We start from the raw sequence: 16,354 nt of genomic DNA on the forward strand, positions 1-16,354 counted from the left end.
CTAAGGGCACAAAGATGGCAAGAGAGAAAGAGGGAATTAGGGATTTGTGAGGGCAAACGAGTTTAGTATAATTTTGTTTTTAAAAATTTTAATTTTAAAAAAGCTATGACAACGCTTTTGAAAAGCGCCTTCGTACCCATGCCTTTACCAGCGCTTTTTAGGGTAAAAGCGCTTTCGTAGCCTTACACCTATATCAGCGCTTTTAAAAGCGCTTTCATAACCCCCTATAAGAGCGCTTTTGAAAAGCGCTTTCGTACCCATGCCTTTACCAGCGCTTTTTGAAAGCGCTTTCGTAACCCCCCTATAAGAGCGCTTTTTTCCATGTTTTTTAATTTTGTTTTTAGCGAAACCTATAGCAGCATTTTTTCCTAAAAGCGCTTTCGTAGGGGTGCTGCTAAAAGACAAATTTGGCATAGTGATGTTGTTTCACTTCGTTGTCCCCCTCTTTCTCCTTCCCTTTGGATTCACACCTGCTCTACCCAAAAGAAATATTAAACAGGCTTTTGGTGCAAGAACTTGAGGTAGAATCTTTCCTTCTCTGTTCTTCCTGAACCCGAGGGAGAGGAGAAGCTCCCAACCAAGGACCAAAAAAAAGGTCCTTGTCTTCAAGATCTTCAAACCTTCTTCACTTAAGTCCCTAACTGCCTCACAGTCCTTCATCTGATGCCTTAATCTTCCACAGACAAAACAAAAATTTGGGAGCCTTTCATATTTGAAAAAAACCTTCAGGTTCTTTTCCTTAAATCGAACGACAATCCCTATTTTCAAAGGCTGCTTTAGCCCTATCTTAACTTTGATCCTGAGAAACCTTCCATTATGATGAACTTCCTTCAAATCCATTTCCTCATTAAAGCCAAGGATTCCTCCAAGCTTCCGCGCCATCGCTTACGACGGAAACATGAGGGGAAGTTCATAAATCCTGACCCAGAACACACCATAATGCATATTCATAGCTGATGGTTGTTCCTCTCCAAACACCCTTTCAAGCACAAGTAAATTTCGATCAAAACTCCAGAGACCGTTTCGCAGGACATTTTCCATATTCCTCTTCGAGGCAAAATGAAAAACAAAGAGGTTTTTGCTTAACTCCTGTGTGTAGCAACCTTCTTAAAAATTTACGTTCGAACGAGAGTCGCCACCCACTTTATTTAGGCAAGTGAGAAACCCTTAAAAACAAGAGATTTTGGGTAAGTAGGTTAGTTAGGCAAAGGGAAGGTGTTAGGCACCCTTTGCCTCCCTTGTACTCAATGGGATCCATTTAGCCTTTAGGTTTTTATAAAAAAGGTTTTTATAATTGTCGACTAATAGATTTTAAAAAAAGGTAGACCTTTGGCCAAAGGGCAAAACCTTAAAGGTTTTGATACAGCCATTGTCAGATCGAGACAACAATGACTATAGACCAAAGACCATGTATGGCATAGAGGGCAAAACCTCAAAGGTTTTGATAAGGCCATTAAAAGGCAAAACCTCAAAGGTTTTGATAAGTTCATTGTCAGATCGAGACGACAATGACCATGGCTAAACCAAAATACATGTATAGTATTTAAAAATACGGCCTCAATGCATCATTGTCCAAAAACCTTTAAAAGATAAAAAAAAACATTAAAATTCAACAGAAACCGCAGATGTTCATCATTGGCCAAAACAAAAATTTTTTAAAAGGGGGGCCTCATATTAAATCATTGGCCAAAAGATTTAAAAAAAGGTTTTAAGAAAGGGAGGCCTCATAGATTAGTCATCGGCCAAAAATATTTGAGTTTGTGATTGAGTTTGAATGATTTGAAATCGTGTTTGAGTGGTTTGAAAATTACGTTTGAAAGGAGAAAGGGTTTGTCGGCTCTTGTCAGTTAATCGACAATGGCGGATAAGGGATGTTCAAGACAAACCCTAAGACAAACCCTCAAAGGGAGAAGAGAAAAAGCGTAGAAGAAAAGTACGTGAAATTGGAAAAATCCCCCCAATTCAGGGTTGCCAAGACTCATTTTTATAGAGTTAGAGAATTAGGTCAAAATCCATAAGAGGAAGTAACCCATGTCCAAAGACCCAATTTTCCATTTTAGAAATTAGTAATAATAAAATAATAATAATAATATTAGTTAAATAATAATAATCCTAATACTAATAATATTAAAATTAATAATACTAAAATTCTAATAAGAGTCAGTAATAATATTTAATAATATTTAATAATAAATAAAATAAAAACCCTTATGATAAGATAAATGGGCTAACTGGTTTTGGGCCCAAAATACCTGCTAATTACACCCCAATAGTAAATGAAAATAGTTTTATAAGAGCGTGGGTTTAACAATAGATATGTTACACCCCATAACTCTTAATTTTAATACCCTTGATAAATTATTAGACGAGAATTGATCGGGCAAATTTTGGAGCATGACACTGTGTCTCCACTGGGTTCTTTAACTTCCAAGCCCTTAACATAGTGCTGGTGAAAGCTCTAGAGTGCGTCCAAAGCCTTCCAACTAAAGTGCGTTGAGAAGTTTCTTCTCCATAGATTTCACCCACCTCCGTCGTAACCCCCTCCTCCTTTGTTAAAGGTATATCTCTCCATATTCTATGACTACATAACGAAACAGAAACAAGGGTCTAGGCCTGAGCAAAATCGAAAAACAAGATTCAGAACAACGAGCGTAAAAAGGAAAAAAAACTGTCACTAAGGGAGAGGAGGCGCCACAAGAAAATTTGGAGAGAAACCAAAAGAGATTAGAGAAAATTTCACAAACCCTAGATTGATAAGGAAATGGGAGGTGGCATGCTAAGTTTTTTTAGAGAGGTCATAGTCTCTCTAGAAAACACATGGGAGTACTAGTTTTTTACTATAATGAATCTTCTTTATCACGATTATTTTGCAATATACAGTTATTCAAAATTTTTTTTTTTAATAAGCAATTGATTATAAAGCTCGCACTAGGGGTGCAATCCTTACAAAGATACGCTAAATAGCGTTAGAACAAGATAAGGGAAGTTTGAACCATTCGTAATAAATGGTACTAAACTTAGGGTAATCAAAAGACAACCATCTCCACGATAGAAAAATGATGTTAGAACAAACCACATCGAAACTGAAAGCTTCCCCCTTGAAGACTATGGCATTCCTCATAATCCAAATACACCAAATAATAGCAATCCATTTATTCAAAATATTAATTGCTAACTTATATGCATTCCCCATTACGATCTATCAAAGATGCTAGGGAAATATAATCGTAACTAAAAATTTCATGGTGCATAAAATACCTAATATCACGATCGCTTATGACATATATCTTGTAATCATAAACAGCCCCACAATTTTTTATTTCCTATATACGAAGCTACAATTAGTTCTTACGGCTATTTAAATCGATTTTTCCAATTTCATAAAAAAAATATGAAACACAAAATATTACTGAATAATAGTATGAAGATGTCCAAAATGAAAGCAAATCTAGATGGACCACATATATCAAAATAATTGTCAACTATTTTTGCTGCATATATAATGCAAAATTATGAGCATCTTAACATCAAAGTTTATTTAATAGTTTTATAAATTACAATCAATTTAAATATAAATTAAATATTAATATATGAATCTAAATTATGGAACTCAATATGAATTGTTAAGAGTTGTACATTAAAAAAAAAAAGAGAAGATTATTTCAAAATGATGAGTTAACCATTGAATGTGTTTTTATGTAAATTCAATGTTGCACAAGAAGCAATGGTCCTCTCTCTTTAATTTGGAAATCAAAATATACATTAGAAAAAGTCCCCTTTTATAAGATGACCACACAACGCGTGTTGACTTGACTTGAAATAAATAAGCTTCAAAATAACTTCATTTCAAATTGAAAAATTATCTTTTCCTTTCTTGGTTATTACAATTTGCATCAAGAGTTCTTCTACCTTAGTTCCATAACAATGAAGGTTAGTACTTTACCCTGATTAAAACCACTCTTTTATTTTCTAAATAATAGTTAAACTTTATTTTTTTTTTTGCATTTCTTATTCACAACTTCAATCCTAACTAACAAATACTCCATTTTTGAGTGACAGAAAGTTGTGTTAAAGTTGGAGATAAAAAAAGGCAAAATCAAGAAAAAAGCTATGAAAGCAGTCTTGGGCCTTTCAGGTATTTAATTGAATCGAATTACGCTTTTTTTAATTAAAATTTACTTTAAAATCTTATTAAAGTGTTAGCTAGGATGTGGTCGTTGGATTTTTCTTAGAAATATGCTGAGATTGTATATGTAATATTGTTGCAGGACTTGAATCATTTTCTGTGGATATGAAAGAGAAGATATTGACCTTAATAAGAGATATTGATCCAGTAAAAGTAGTGGCTAAGCTAAGGAAGTTTTGTCATGCTGAAATTATCTCAGTTGGACCTAAGGATTCAACAATAGAAAATGTTATTAATCCCATGTTCCATGGTGCTGGTAGCACTGAAGGGGATCCTCGTCCTAATAGGTGTGTTATCATGTAAATTTTTATACTATGTTTTAGAAAAATTAAATAAAATACTGAAAAAAATTTGTATATATTTGTCCTTCTTTTTTGTTTTGTAAAGTAGTATGATGAAGAGTGTTGATTGTAATATGAAGCTTGATACACTAAACATACACTTCAATTCTCTTTCATTTGACAAATGTGTTCTATACGGAATAAATGTCTAGCATAGTGGTGTGAAGTAGATCATTAAGCAGCATATATTTGTGCCATCACATTAACACCATACGCTTTACTATATTTGTGTGCATTGACTTTTCGTGAAAAATAAAATGACAATATTTCATATTGGGTTAAATACCTTTTACCCCCTGCCAAATAAGCGAGATTTGGTTTTGCCCCCTTTAAAAAAAAATTTGTTGCGCAGACCTTACCAAATGCAGATTCCAGCCATTTAAACCTTTTACCATGTTTTTACCTAGAACACCAGGTTGCCATCCTACGTGTCTGTTACCAATGCCACGTAAGCCATAGTATATATGTCATTGTTTTACTATTCTCATTTTACCCCCCTGAAAAAAACTAGGTCAAACACTTCTGAAAAAGCATAGGCGAAAACGAAAGTTAGGGCAATGGCGAAATCGAAGAAGACGAAGACGAGCAAGACGAAGACGAGCCAGTCAAAGAAGACGGCGCGGTCAAGCAAGACGACGCAGTCAACCCAGAGTGAGAAGACAACTCAGTCAAGCCAGTCAACCAAGATGCCCAAGGTTGCGAACAGGGACGAACCTGTAGAAGAAGAAGTTACTGAAGATGGAAAGGTACGAAATTTAGGGTTTGTCAGCATTTTAGGGTTTAACAAATATTAGGGTTTGTCATCATTTTAGGAGTTTAACAAATTTTTCATTTCCTTTAAAAATTCCAGAATATGCATTTAATAAGTGTTGCTTTCAATCATGGAGGGGAATTTGTGAGCATGGGTGACGGGGCTATGATATACAGGATGAAAATGCTCTCAAGAGAAAGGTATGATGTACAAACCTAAGGTGTTGTTAATGTGTGACTATTGAGAATCATAATTCTAACTGATATTTCTGATGTTTGATAGAAAAAAGTGAAGACAACTACATCAACACAAACAACTCAGCATGCAGATGGAGAGGGTTCTACTCAAAATGCTGCAAACCATGATGAAGATGCTGTAGAAACACAGGCAAGTGTAGTTATCCCTACTGATGCAACACAAGCAAGTCAAGTTAACCCTACTGATGCAACACAAACAAGTGAAGTTATCCCAACTGATCCAGCTCACACTGACTATTTTGATGGAATTTCTGATGATATCATAACAAGCCTACCAGACATCACCACTGCACAGAATTTGAAAGAGGCCACCAAGAAAAAGAAAGTAGTGAAAGAGCTCAAGCCAATGAGAAAGAGGTCAAGTGAAAGAATCAAGATAAATTGGTTTAAAAAACCAAAACCATTTACAGGGCCAGGTTCCAATAGTGACCAACCAATATCATTGACAGATGAAGAGGAGGGTAGTGGATCAAAGAAATCAAACAAGAAAGCAAAGAAATAGAATCCTGTCTTTTTATGTTTTGTCTCATGTTTTATGTAAACTTTATGACAATGTTATGTTTTGTGTAAGTTTATGGTGTTTTGAACAAGTGATCTTTGACTGATCTTTGAGTGGTGTAAGTTAATGTTATGTTTGAACAAGTTAATGGTGTTTTGTGTAAGTTATTGTTCTGACAGTATAAGACTTAATGTCTTGATTAATATGAACAACATTTTGTGCTCATTACCAGTTTACAATTTATTTTCTGGTGCACAATTGATTCATTACACCTTATAAACAAAACAATGAGGTAGTTTAATACATCTAAAGCCATAAATTGTAAACAAAATTTTCCATTAATTCATTTGAAGTTTACATAATTTTCCCATCACAAGACTACAACAACTTAAACCAAACATACTATAACAACTTAACACAAGCATACTACAACAATCTTGTTATTATAGAACTCTAATGCCTAAATCTTGAACTTCAAAATCACTGCAAACATGATCAAGCAAAACATGAAGCCCATTTTCATCTGAAACATCTTCTTCTGCATTATGGTAACTTTCAACTTTGTTTTTTCAAGCTTTTTCACTGTTATTTCCAACTTCACAAATGCAACATTACATTTCTTGCATTCACGATTTTTACTCTTTGAACTTTCACCCATGGCTGTGGCAAATTCATCGTCCCATAAAAACAAGTCACAAGAATTAAGACCCTACAAACATCAACAAAAATTGGCATAAAACACACACACACACACACACACACACACACACACACACACACACACACATATATATATATATATATATGTTGAGTCAAATTAACCCAGCCAAATATATAAATCATACGACATATTACCCCAGCCAAACGACACTTCCAAAACTTCCGGTTTCTATTTTGCATTGTATTTGCTACCCACATCTTCATTGGCAAACGACAACCACACTGGGGAACACTCGTAATCTCATGCGAGTTGCTGCTTCCATTGCTGTAGCTTTGTTCCATGCCTATTAGTGATGATGACGACGAAGAAGATGATGAAGAACAACACTGCGCAGCCGTTGATGATGGACACGATTTGCCAAACCCTAGTGTTCACAGTTTTTGATTTGGGGATTTTATGGTCCGTGAGGAAGAAGGAGGGAAAAAGATGATGATGTGCCAACGGGGCAATTGGTTAAAAAAAATGGCATTGGTAACAGACACGTAGGATGGCAACCTGGTGTTCTAGGTAAAAACATGTTAAAAGGTTTAAATGGCTGGAATCTGCATTTGGTAAGGTCTGCGCAACAATTTTTTTTTTAAAGGGGGAAAAACCAAATCTCGCTTGTTTGGCAGGGGGTAAAAGGTATTTAACCCTTTCATATTTAACAAGTTATGATTGACTTGTTTGGTTATGTGATGAATAAAATTTATTCGAAAGAAATTTATTAGGTAAAATTGAATTCAACTAAAATTGAGAGAAAGAAAAAGTGATTTAGATTTGAATGAGTTATTGAAAAAAATGTTGAATAATATAATTTAAGTGCAAAATTCCATTTAAACTTTAAACTCAAGCTAAAAATCTACACGTTAAGCATAATCAATTCAAATAAAAAAATTAAACCTACCTGTTAGTCTGAATTTTTGACATTATTGAGCTCAATGTGTGAAAAAGAAGTTCTAAGAAAAACTTAATAAAATTTGGAGGTTTGGAAGAGCATTTGGACATGGTCTTTTCAACTCAAGAAGTCGAAGTCTCAAATATAGGATGGAAGTTGGGACTTAGTATTTTCTCAAGATTTCGACGTCAACAATGCATCCAAAACTTCGACATCAGAAGTTAGCACGAGATTTCGACAACAACAATTGGCGCATGTTAATTCTCTGTTTTATAAATAGCATTATGTTTGGTAAAACTAACTTATGGATAAACATGTTGAACAAGATATTCTATCAACTGGAGCAACATGTCGAGCGAGACGTCTTATGCAAGATCATACGACATCATGTTTGTGTACTTCTGGACTTTTGGAATATGTTAATTTATTACAGGTGCCGAATATTTTGTGAATATTATGCAATCCTATGTGGCGCTTAATTTAAGGATAAAAAGATTTTATCTGTTTTCAAGATGTATTCTTAGTTTCTAAATATGGAGATTATTTAGGAAACTAATGATTGAAGCCCTATCTTTGTGGAGAATATATTGGAGATTTTTCAGCAGTGCCCTGCTGCATTTTTGAAGCCCAAATCCAGTCCAGAAGCTGTTTAAATAGACGGAAAAAAACCTAATTGAAGCGTGGAACTAATAGTGTGTCAATTGTTCATTGTTTTGGGTTTTGTGTTTGTCAATTGCGAGCCTCTCTAATATCATCTTGATAGAAGAGTAGGACAGTCTCAATTGAGTTGCGGTTGCTGTTAATCATTCATAAGCTTTTAAGCATTTAGTGATTGTGTGTCATTGAAGTGTGTCTTCTAAAGTTTTTCTTTGGACTAATTATCATGGTTATGATTGAGAAGGGTCTTATACCTAAGTGAGTCTTAGGTAGAAGTATAGCACGGGTAGTAATTAAGTGAGAAGGAAGTAAACCAGAGATTGTTTACATAGTAATTTAAATTGATACCATCATAGTGGACTTATCCATGGCTTGGTAGCCCTTATAGTAGGTGTTGTTGTACACCGAACTGGGTGAATAATTCGTTGTGTTCATTTACTTTTTTAGTATTGTTTTATTTGTATTTACCTTGCCATTGTGTGTTGTTCAGAGATCAGTGTCACGACATCTCTTAGGACATCTGAGATCTGAATACCATAATTTCTGTGCGAATAAGAGAAAATAACTGTCTTTTGGTCTTATCCAAAGGAACACGTGGAAGCAAATTCAAAGAAGAAAAGCTTCTAGCAAACTCGTGTCGACTTCTAGGGGGAAAGTCGTTGTAGGCAGTTAATCTTATATGATTTTAAACAGTAGTTCTAACGATAGGTTTCAGTGTGTCAAATTCTATACAAAAAAAACTCACATACTTAAAGTACCCGAGTGAAGAAGTGAGAAACGAGTCACTTGAGCAAAATGTATGAATTTGAACACCACTTTCTTAATATTTAAGCAAAATCCTTTTACTTTCACTTTTCACTTTAGAACAATTTATTTTCCTTCTCTTTGTTTCTTTAACCAAGATTTCGACTACATCGAAATTCCTTATTTTCTGCAACTTTACATTAAAGATTTCTATTTCACACTAATCATTCCAATAAAAATTACAAGAGTTTATGCACATATGTCATATGATTAACTAGTCGATCCTGCAAGTAACCATTTTAATGACTAGTGCTTGTTTACCAAAATTCACAGTAAACAAATTGACACGCCCAGTGGGACTCTATTGTGCTAAACTATCAAGTTTTTAAAAAAAATTCAACATTGTATGTTCCTTTGTGAATTGTTCTCCATGCATAAGATGTTTTTGATATCACTACAACAAATAACGTTTTTCATGACGAAACTTTCACGTCAACCAGAAAAAAAGAGGTGCTAAGCCTAGGCGTGTCAATATATTCGACGGGTAAAATTAATTAGGACACGCTTCGAATCTCAGCTTTAGAATACTATTAGAATGTAATGCTCTTTTCTCTCTTGGTGGCATAAGAATGTAAGACTTGTTATTCATTGAGTGAAACATGAAATTGATATTCATTTTTTGCATCATTTTTTTCTAATCATTTTAGTCATTTGAAGTCGCCATCTTAGTCTGAAAACTTCTTCCAAACAAGGTTCAGTTGCTATATTTTGTTTCTCACACGCTGCCAAGACGAGCACACACTATCAATTTTTGAAAACACATCCCTGTGTCGTCTGGTCACCAGGAAAACACTCATCATCCACGTTGCCAATAAATTAAGCCGTAGCAACATTGGTTCTTGACTGGGTTTGTTATGGCAATTCACATGTTTGAAGACACGATTTGGCTACAACACTGTAAATTGGTTGTTCATTTGTATACAGCACTGTGTTCATTTGTGTTCATTTTTATTCATTTTTATACAGCACTATAAATTGGTTGTTCATTTGTATACATCATTGTGTTCATTTTTATTGTGTCCAATTATGATTCATTTTTATTGTGTCCAATTATGATCCATAATGCTTGTTTTCCATTACAATTAGGAACAACGATTTCAATGCCAGCAAAGTATTCTTCTACTTTTTTACAAGACCGTGATATGCAGTGTGTGGTATGTTGCTGTAATGCTAAGAACTCCCACATCGGGTAGTAGTAAAAACATATTAGAGTTTATAAACCAAACTCACTTATTTGTAAATAAATTCAAAACAGGTTGAGTAAATGGACTACTCAAGTACCTACCATCTGTATAGTCCCAAATATAATTTTTTAATAAAAAATAAACAGTTAAAATAGTTAATTTAAAAAAATAGAAAATAATTATTACAAAAAAAATTGATATAAAAAAGTTTTAAAAACATAATATATAAAAAAATAAATAAAAGAATTAAGTACTCCACGTGGCTAAAAAAAAGTAAATCAAAAATAAAATAAAAATCTAACTGGACTGCCAAGTCACTCAAAATTAGAATCTAAGCTGAAATAGTACATTTAAAGGCTATAACGAGGGGATCTGAATATTACAAGGGGGTTTGTATATTTAATCCTACTTTTTATTACGACCTTAGTTATCTCGCTTCTATTGCCGAGATAAAACACATTTCGCGTCCGACGTTAGATGAGTTATTTGTAGTAGAGTATTTGTATATGCATGCATTTAAGAAGTGGAAAATCTTAACCTAAAATGACACGTCCAAATACGGATAATCCTACTTTAACCCTACTTTCACTTTTCTCTTTACAACAAATTCTTTTTCTTCTTTGTGTTACTTTAACCAATATTTAGACTACATCAAAATCCCTTATTTTATGCAACTTTACATTTAAAGTCTTCATACGAATTAGAGTAGATTTCTATTTCATACTAAATAATCCAATAAAAATTACAAGAGTTTATGCACATAGGCCATATGATTAACTAGTCAATCCTACAAGTAACCCTTTTAAAGACTAGCTCTTGTTTACCAAAATTCACAATAAACAAATTGGCACGCCCAGTGGAACTCTGATGTTCTAAACTATCAAATTTTTAAGTTTTCATCATTGTGTGTTCCTTTGTGAATTATTCTCCATGCATAAGATGTTTTTTATATTTGTATATGCATGCATTTAAAAAGTAGAAAATCTTAACCTAAAATGACACGTCCAAATAGAGATAACCCTACTTTTAACCCAAAGAACAATCCTTAAAATGTATTGGAACCATCACTCGCATCATCGACTGGAAATGCGGTTGTTTCATCCTCTACTCGAATAATTGCATCTATAGTGTCGACGAAAACAATTTCGTCAATTCTATTAAAAGGTGTGATTCCTCCGTAACAAGGGGGTCTCACTTTTAATCCCTTGGTTACGAGACCTATTTTAAACGAGCCAAGGCCATCATTTCCCCTTGGTTTTTCTATGCCAAAGGGTAGCGTACAATACCCATACGGTATGCCATTATCGGTGAAGACGGGCCTCCAAATCAATGCATCGACAGATGCAGACAACGTAGTGGCTATCTTGCCACTAATCAATACCCATCATGCCTCTGTTTCGACAATAAAAAAGTAGGTCAATTAGTGCCACCATTTGGAGGAATAAGTTTTATGCCTCAGATGAGACCACCGTTGAATACAACATCCATGATGGCTATAAGGCAAGAGATGGACAAAAGTAACCTAGAAATGGTGAATATGTTAACCAGACAAATTAGTACTATTTTAATTCCTCTAATAAAAAATACTAACCAAAGTTATGAGTCACTAGCAAATCATATGGCTAGAATAGCCGACTTTTTCAGCAGTCTGCAGGTTCAGGCGCGACGAACCCCTCAAATCTCAAATGTTAGGGTAGTCGAAATGCCTAAAATGGAATCGCCCATGTTAACAGGGACAAAAATTAGGATTTTGTCCTCCACAAAATGCCCCAAACAGAGAGGTTAAGGAATACATAGGTGAGAACAACCCTAGGCCGACAGTAGTAAATAGAAACTAGGATGCTGACTAAATACTTAGAAATGTCCAACAAAATAACTTGGGAGGACATATTAATATAGCCAACATGGTTGAATAAATTTTATCCCAAAACAGCCATAGTGTAGGCCTAATTACGTTTCTCCTCTGTTTGAATATGTTCAGCAAACATAACTCCCTAGGGGTTGGAAAGTTCCTAAGTTCACCAATTTCCCTGGCGATACCAATGAGTCTACAGTCGAACATGTCTGTAGATACCAAACTAAAGCTGGCGACATTGTAAACAATGATAATTAGAAGATGAAATAATTTCCAAATTCTCTAACAAAAAATGCTTTCACTTGGTTTACCTCTCTTCCTTCTGAGTCCATACAAAATTGTAACCAACTAGTGAGTATTTCATGAGCAATTCTACCTAGGATAGTTGAAAATAAGCCTTAAGGAACTGGCCTGTGTTAGGCGCAAAGTGCCTGAGTCAATTGATGATTGATATGGTGTAAATCACAAGTGTACGAATCACGTCTGAGTAATACAAAAGATTATCGTTTCTACATAGACCAAATGTCAATCTATCAATTTCTATTGTTAAGGTGTTTATCAAAGGCGGGTCAAATCAATGTTCGAGTGCACAGTTAAAGGAGTAGTCAAAAGATAGGTAAGTTCTGATAAAAAGATAGGCTCGAATGTAATTCACATCAGTTACATAATACTTCCGATTGTTTCTAAATAGAACTACTTATGGGGAAATATTTTCTACTTTTGAAAAGAATCAATTTAACAGGAACTTGTCGCTTTCGCGTACTAAGAACCGAGCTTACTCTTTAATTAATGCCTTTTATTGTCATTTATAAAAGGTGCATATTGCGTTAAAGTAGTAAACCAATTTTAAGAAATTGGTTTCTTAACTTAGATGAAAAGTAGCTTTAACTTGAAATACTTAACTAAAAAGAGGTTCATGGCTTTCGCTCAAAGAACCGGATTTCAAATCCATGAACACGTCCGAAAACAGTTTCAAAATCATTTTCTAAAAAGTGTTAATGATTCCTAATTAACCAGACAAAATGCTTTCGCCTCTTCTGAATAGTTAAAACTAATCAAGTTTAACTTTGATAGTTGGACGGATTTCGATCTTACCCAATGAAATTAAGTACTGAAAACTTGTGCTAAAAATCAAAACATCCCCTAAAGTATTTCTACAGGTGCAATATTTGGAATATTATTATAAGGGTTAATACCACTTTATCCCCCTGCCATATAAGCGTGTTTTGCTTTACCCCCCTCTAAAAAAAAACTTATTGGACAAACCTTGCCAAATAAAGATTCCATCAAATTTCACCCTGATCAATTCTTTTGGCCAAGATTCTTAGAATCTTGCCTACGTGACATTTTTGTTAGTGCTGACTGTACAACACATAAGCCATGTGGCACAGTCAGCACTGCCACGTGGAATTTTTTTTAAATTTTTTTTTTAAATTTTGTTTTTTAATTTCTTTTTTACGTTTTTAAAAAATATTTGACAATACCTGTGGATTTACCTACGAATTTGACATTACTTGCGGATTTACCTACGGATTTAAAAATACCTGCGAATTTACCTACAGATTTGACAATACCTGCGGATTTACCTGCGGATTTGCCTACGGATTTACTTGCGGATTTACCTACGGATTTAAAAATACCTGCGAATTTACCTACGGATTTAAAAATACCTGCGGATTTACCTTTAAAAATACCTACGAATTTGACAATACCTGCGGATTTACCTACGAATTTAAAAATACCTGCGGATTTACCTACGGATTTGACAATACCTGCGGATTTACCTACGGATTTGACAATACCTGCGGATTTACCTATGGATTTAAAAATACCTGCGGATTTACCTACGGATTTGAAAATACCTGCGGATTTACCTACGAATTTGACAATACCTGCAGATTTATATATAATAAAAATAAATTTTAAAACTAATAAAAAAAACAATAAAAATTTTTTGGAAAAAATAATAAATAAAAAATTTGGAAAAAAAATTTTAAAAAAAAAATTTAAAAAAAAAATAATAATAATAATAAAAATTTGAATAAAAAAAATCCACGTGGAAATTAAAAATAAAAAAAAATAAAAAAATGTCACGTGTGCATGCCACGTATGCAGATTCTCTTGGAATTTGGATCCAGGGTCAAGTTTTTTGGAATCTTTATTTGGTAAGGTTTGTCCAATAAGTTTTTTTTTAGAGGGGGATAAAGCAAAACACGCTTATATGGCAGGGGGTAAAGTGGTATTAACCCTTATTATAACGATGATCCTGACATTCTAACCTTTAAAGATTTAGCCAGACATAGGAACGAAAACAAACATATTGAAATTTGTCATGTTAAAACAAAAATAAAGATAGGGCAAGACAATAAATAAAGTAAAGCAAACAAGACAAGATAAATGATAGGTAAATGCAAAGACTAGAAATAAGGAATCTGCTCCAAATCGAAGGCTTTAATTTGGTACAGCTTGGAAATAAATTGAATTGAAAAGAAAATGGCGGCAAGATTAAATTAAAATGCTCCAACCTAATCACCACTACTGTGCAATAATCCCTCGATGTGACGAATTATTGCGTTTACAAAAAGGTATGTATAGCCTTAGTGTTGAAAACTAAGTTGGATCCTCAAAACGAATCTAGAAACTCATATTAATAGAAAAACAAAACAACATGGAGTTACGAGACTGCCCCTAACTCCTTTTGGGCAGGATACAATTTGTGAAGACGGCGTCCGCCGTCCCTTGCTAGGCACCCACCATGTGTGTAAAAAGGGGAGATTGTGGGAACATGGAAGTTAACTACTGGGTGGAGGGAGACATGTCATGACGTCTCCTAAAGCGGCCGCTGTATTGAACGCCAAGTGTACAACTTTGCAGAAAAACTCGATTTCTTGGGCTTTTGACTTTGTTTCTTCAAGAAGAGCTCTGGATAAGCAAGGTACCTGAAAGTAAGACAAAAACACACATAAAAAATAAAATAACACTAAAAAATCTAAGAAACATGTGCAATCCGAGTCAAATATGCAGTGTGTTTCAGTGTTATCAATGAGTACATGAATAGGTTCAGACTCCTTAAGGTAAGGTGTTTTACACAGGTCCCAGAACATGAGTTGGTCAGAATGGTAGCCGGAGGTCTTGATTATTCCATTAGGAAAAATTTAGACACTTAATACCTTAGGGACATGATCCAATTGGCAGACAAGGTTTGCCAAGTCAAACGTATAAAAGCTGAAAAGTCCAGATCAAATAAATACAACAAAAAGAAAAGGTCTCATATGTAGAAACAGAGGAATATTTCTCAAATTTAGTCTACAAATATGTGGATGAAGGGTAAGTATGTGGAACCCTCTTTTGCCGGTAATAGGCTTTTGTTTTGATGATAACAAATGTGAACAACTAAAGTAGATCAAAACAGGTGATATTCAGCTTAGTAAATATGCAACAATTTTGAAAGTCAATCAATGCATTTAAGAGATTAAAGATGAAAATCATGAGTTTGATAAAAGGATTGACAAAGTTTCAGACATCAACACAGTTTTAGACATATTACATCTAAAGCCTCAAAAGAAATCACAAAGCAAGTGTCAACATAAAAGAATCTATCAGACTAAGACTTAGTGGAGTTAATCTCCCAATTTAGTAAGTGACTGAAACCTTTGTAAAAGCAAAAGTTCTTTCTTTGTAGAAGTAGATGTCTATAAGCACACACACACACACACACACACACACACACACACACACACACACACACACACACTTAAAACCTTTTTATAAAATGTTTTGAAAAGAATAAAACTTGAGAAAAATATATAGAAGTTGCATAGAAAATATTGATAGCATTCAAAAAGTCAAAAATATTTGTATGCACTTAATTAAATTGGTAATGGCTATACATCACTTCTTACCTATTTTTGAACTCATAGCCGTTACATTTATATGATCTAATCGATTGGCTTAATCGATTAGTAATGGTCATTTTTTATTTAATGATGTTTCCTCTTTTGGAGGATTTCAAGCCTATAAGTACATGCCTCATTTTTCATTTCATTTCATCCAGAACTCGATTTATGTATTGACACAAACACACACACACACACACACACAATCTCTAAGTTTTCATTTTTCACTTTCTCTTACTAGTTTTTATAGCCAAATACTTTTGTGAGGAAAGATCTTTTGTGAGTGATGTGTCTTTGAAATTCTAGATGAGTAGCACTGTATAAGT

General features: G+C 34.1%; 1 protein-coding gene across 1 annotated transcript; it reads left to right on the plus strand.

The window, feature by feature from the left end:
- The first annotated feature begins 3,501 nt into the window (after positions 1–3,501).
- Positions 3,502–5,105, plus strand: LOC131643585 (heavy metal-associated isoprenylated plant protein 39-like). The gene is made up of 4 exons (XM_058913844.1): positions 3,502–3,930; positions 4,060–4,135; positions 4,269–4,473; positions 5,039–5,105. The coding sequence occupies exons 1-4, from the start codon at positions 3,925–3,927 to the stop codon at positions 5,061–5,063; spliced, it is 312 nt and encodes a 103-aa protein (XP_058769827.1). The 5' UTR covers positions 3,502–3,924; the 3' UTR covers positions 5,064–5,105.
- Positions 5,106–16,354: the final 11,249 nt, after the last annotated feature.

Source organism: Vicia villosa, linkage group LG1 (assembly GCF_029867415.1).
Source record: "Vicia villosa cultivar HV-30 ecotype Madison, WI linkage group LG1, Vvil1.0, whole genome shotgun sequence".
NCBI lineage: Eukaryota > Viridiplantae > Streptophyta > Magnoliopsida > Fabales > Fabaceae > Vicia > Vicia villosa.

Bases quoted from the DNA above. Each gene is read 5' to 3' on its own strand.
- LOC131643585 (XM_058913844.1), top strand. The intron at 4,136-4,268 runs GTATTTAATTGA...ATATTGTTGCAG, and splicing joins AGCAGTCTTGGGCCTTTCAG to GACTTGAATCATTTTCTGTG. The intron at 4,474-5,038 runs GTGTGTTATCAT...GAAAAAAACTAG, and splicing joins GGGGATCCTCGTCCTAATAG to GTCAAACACTTCTGAAAAAG.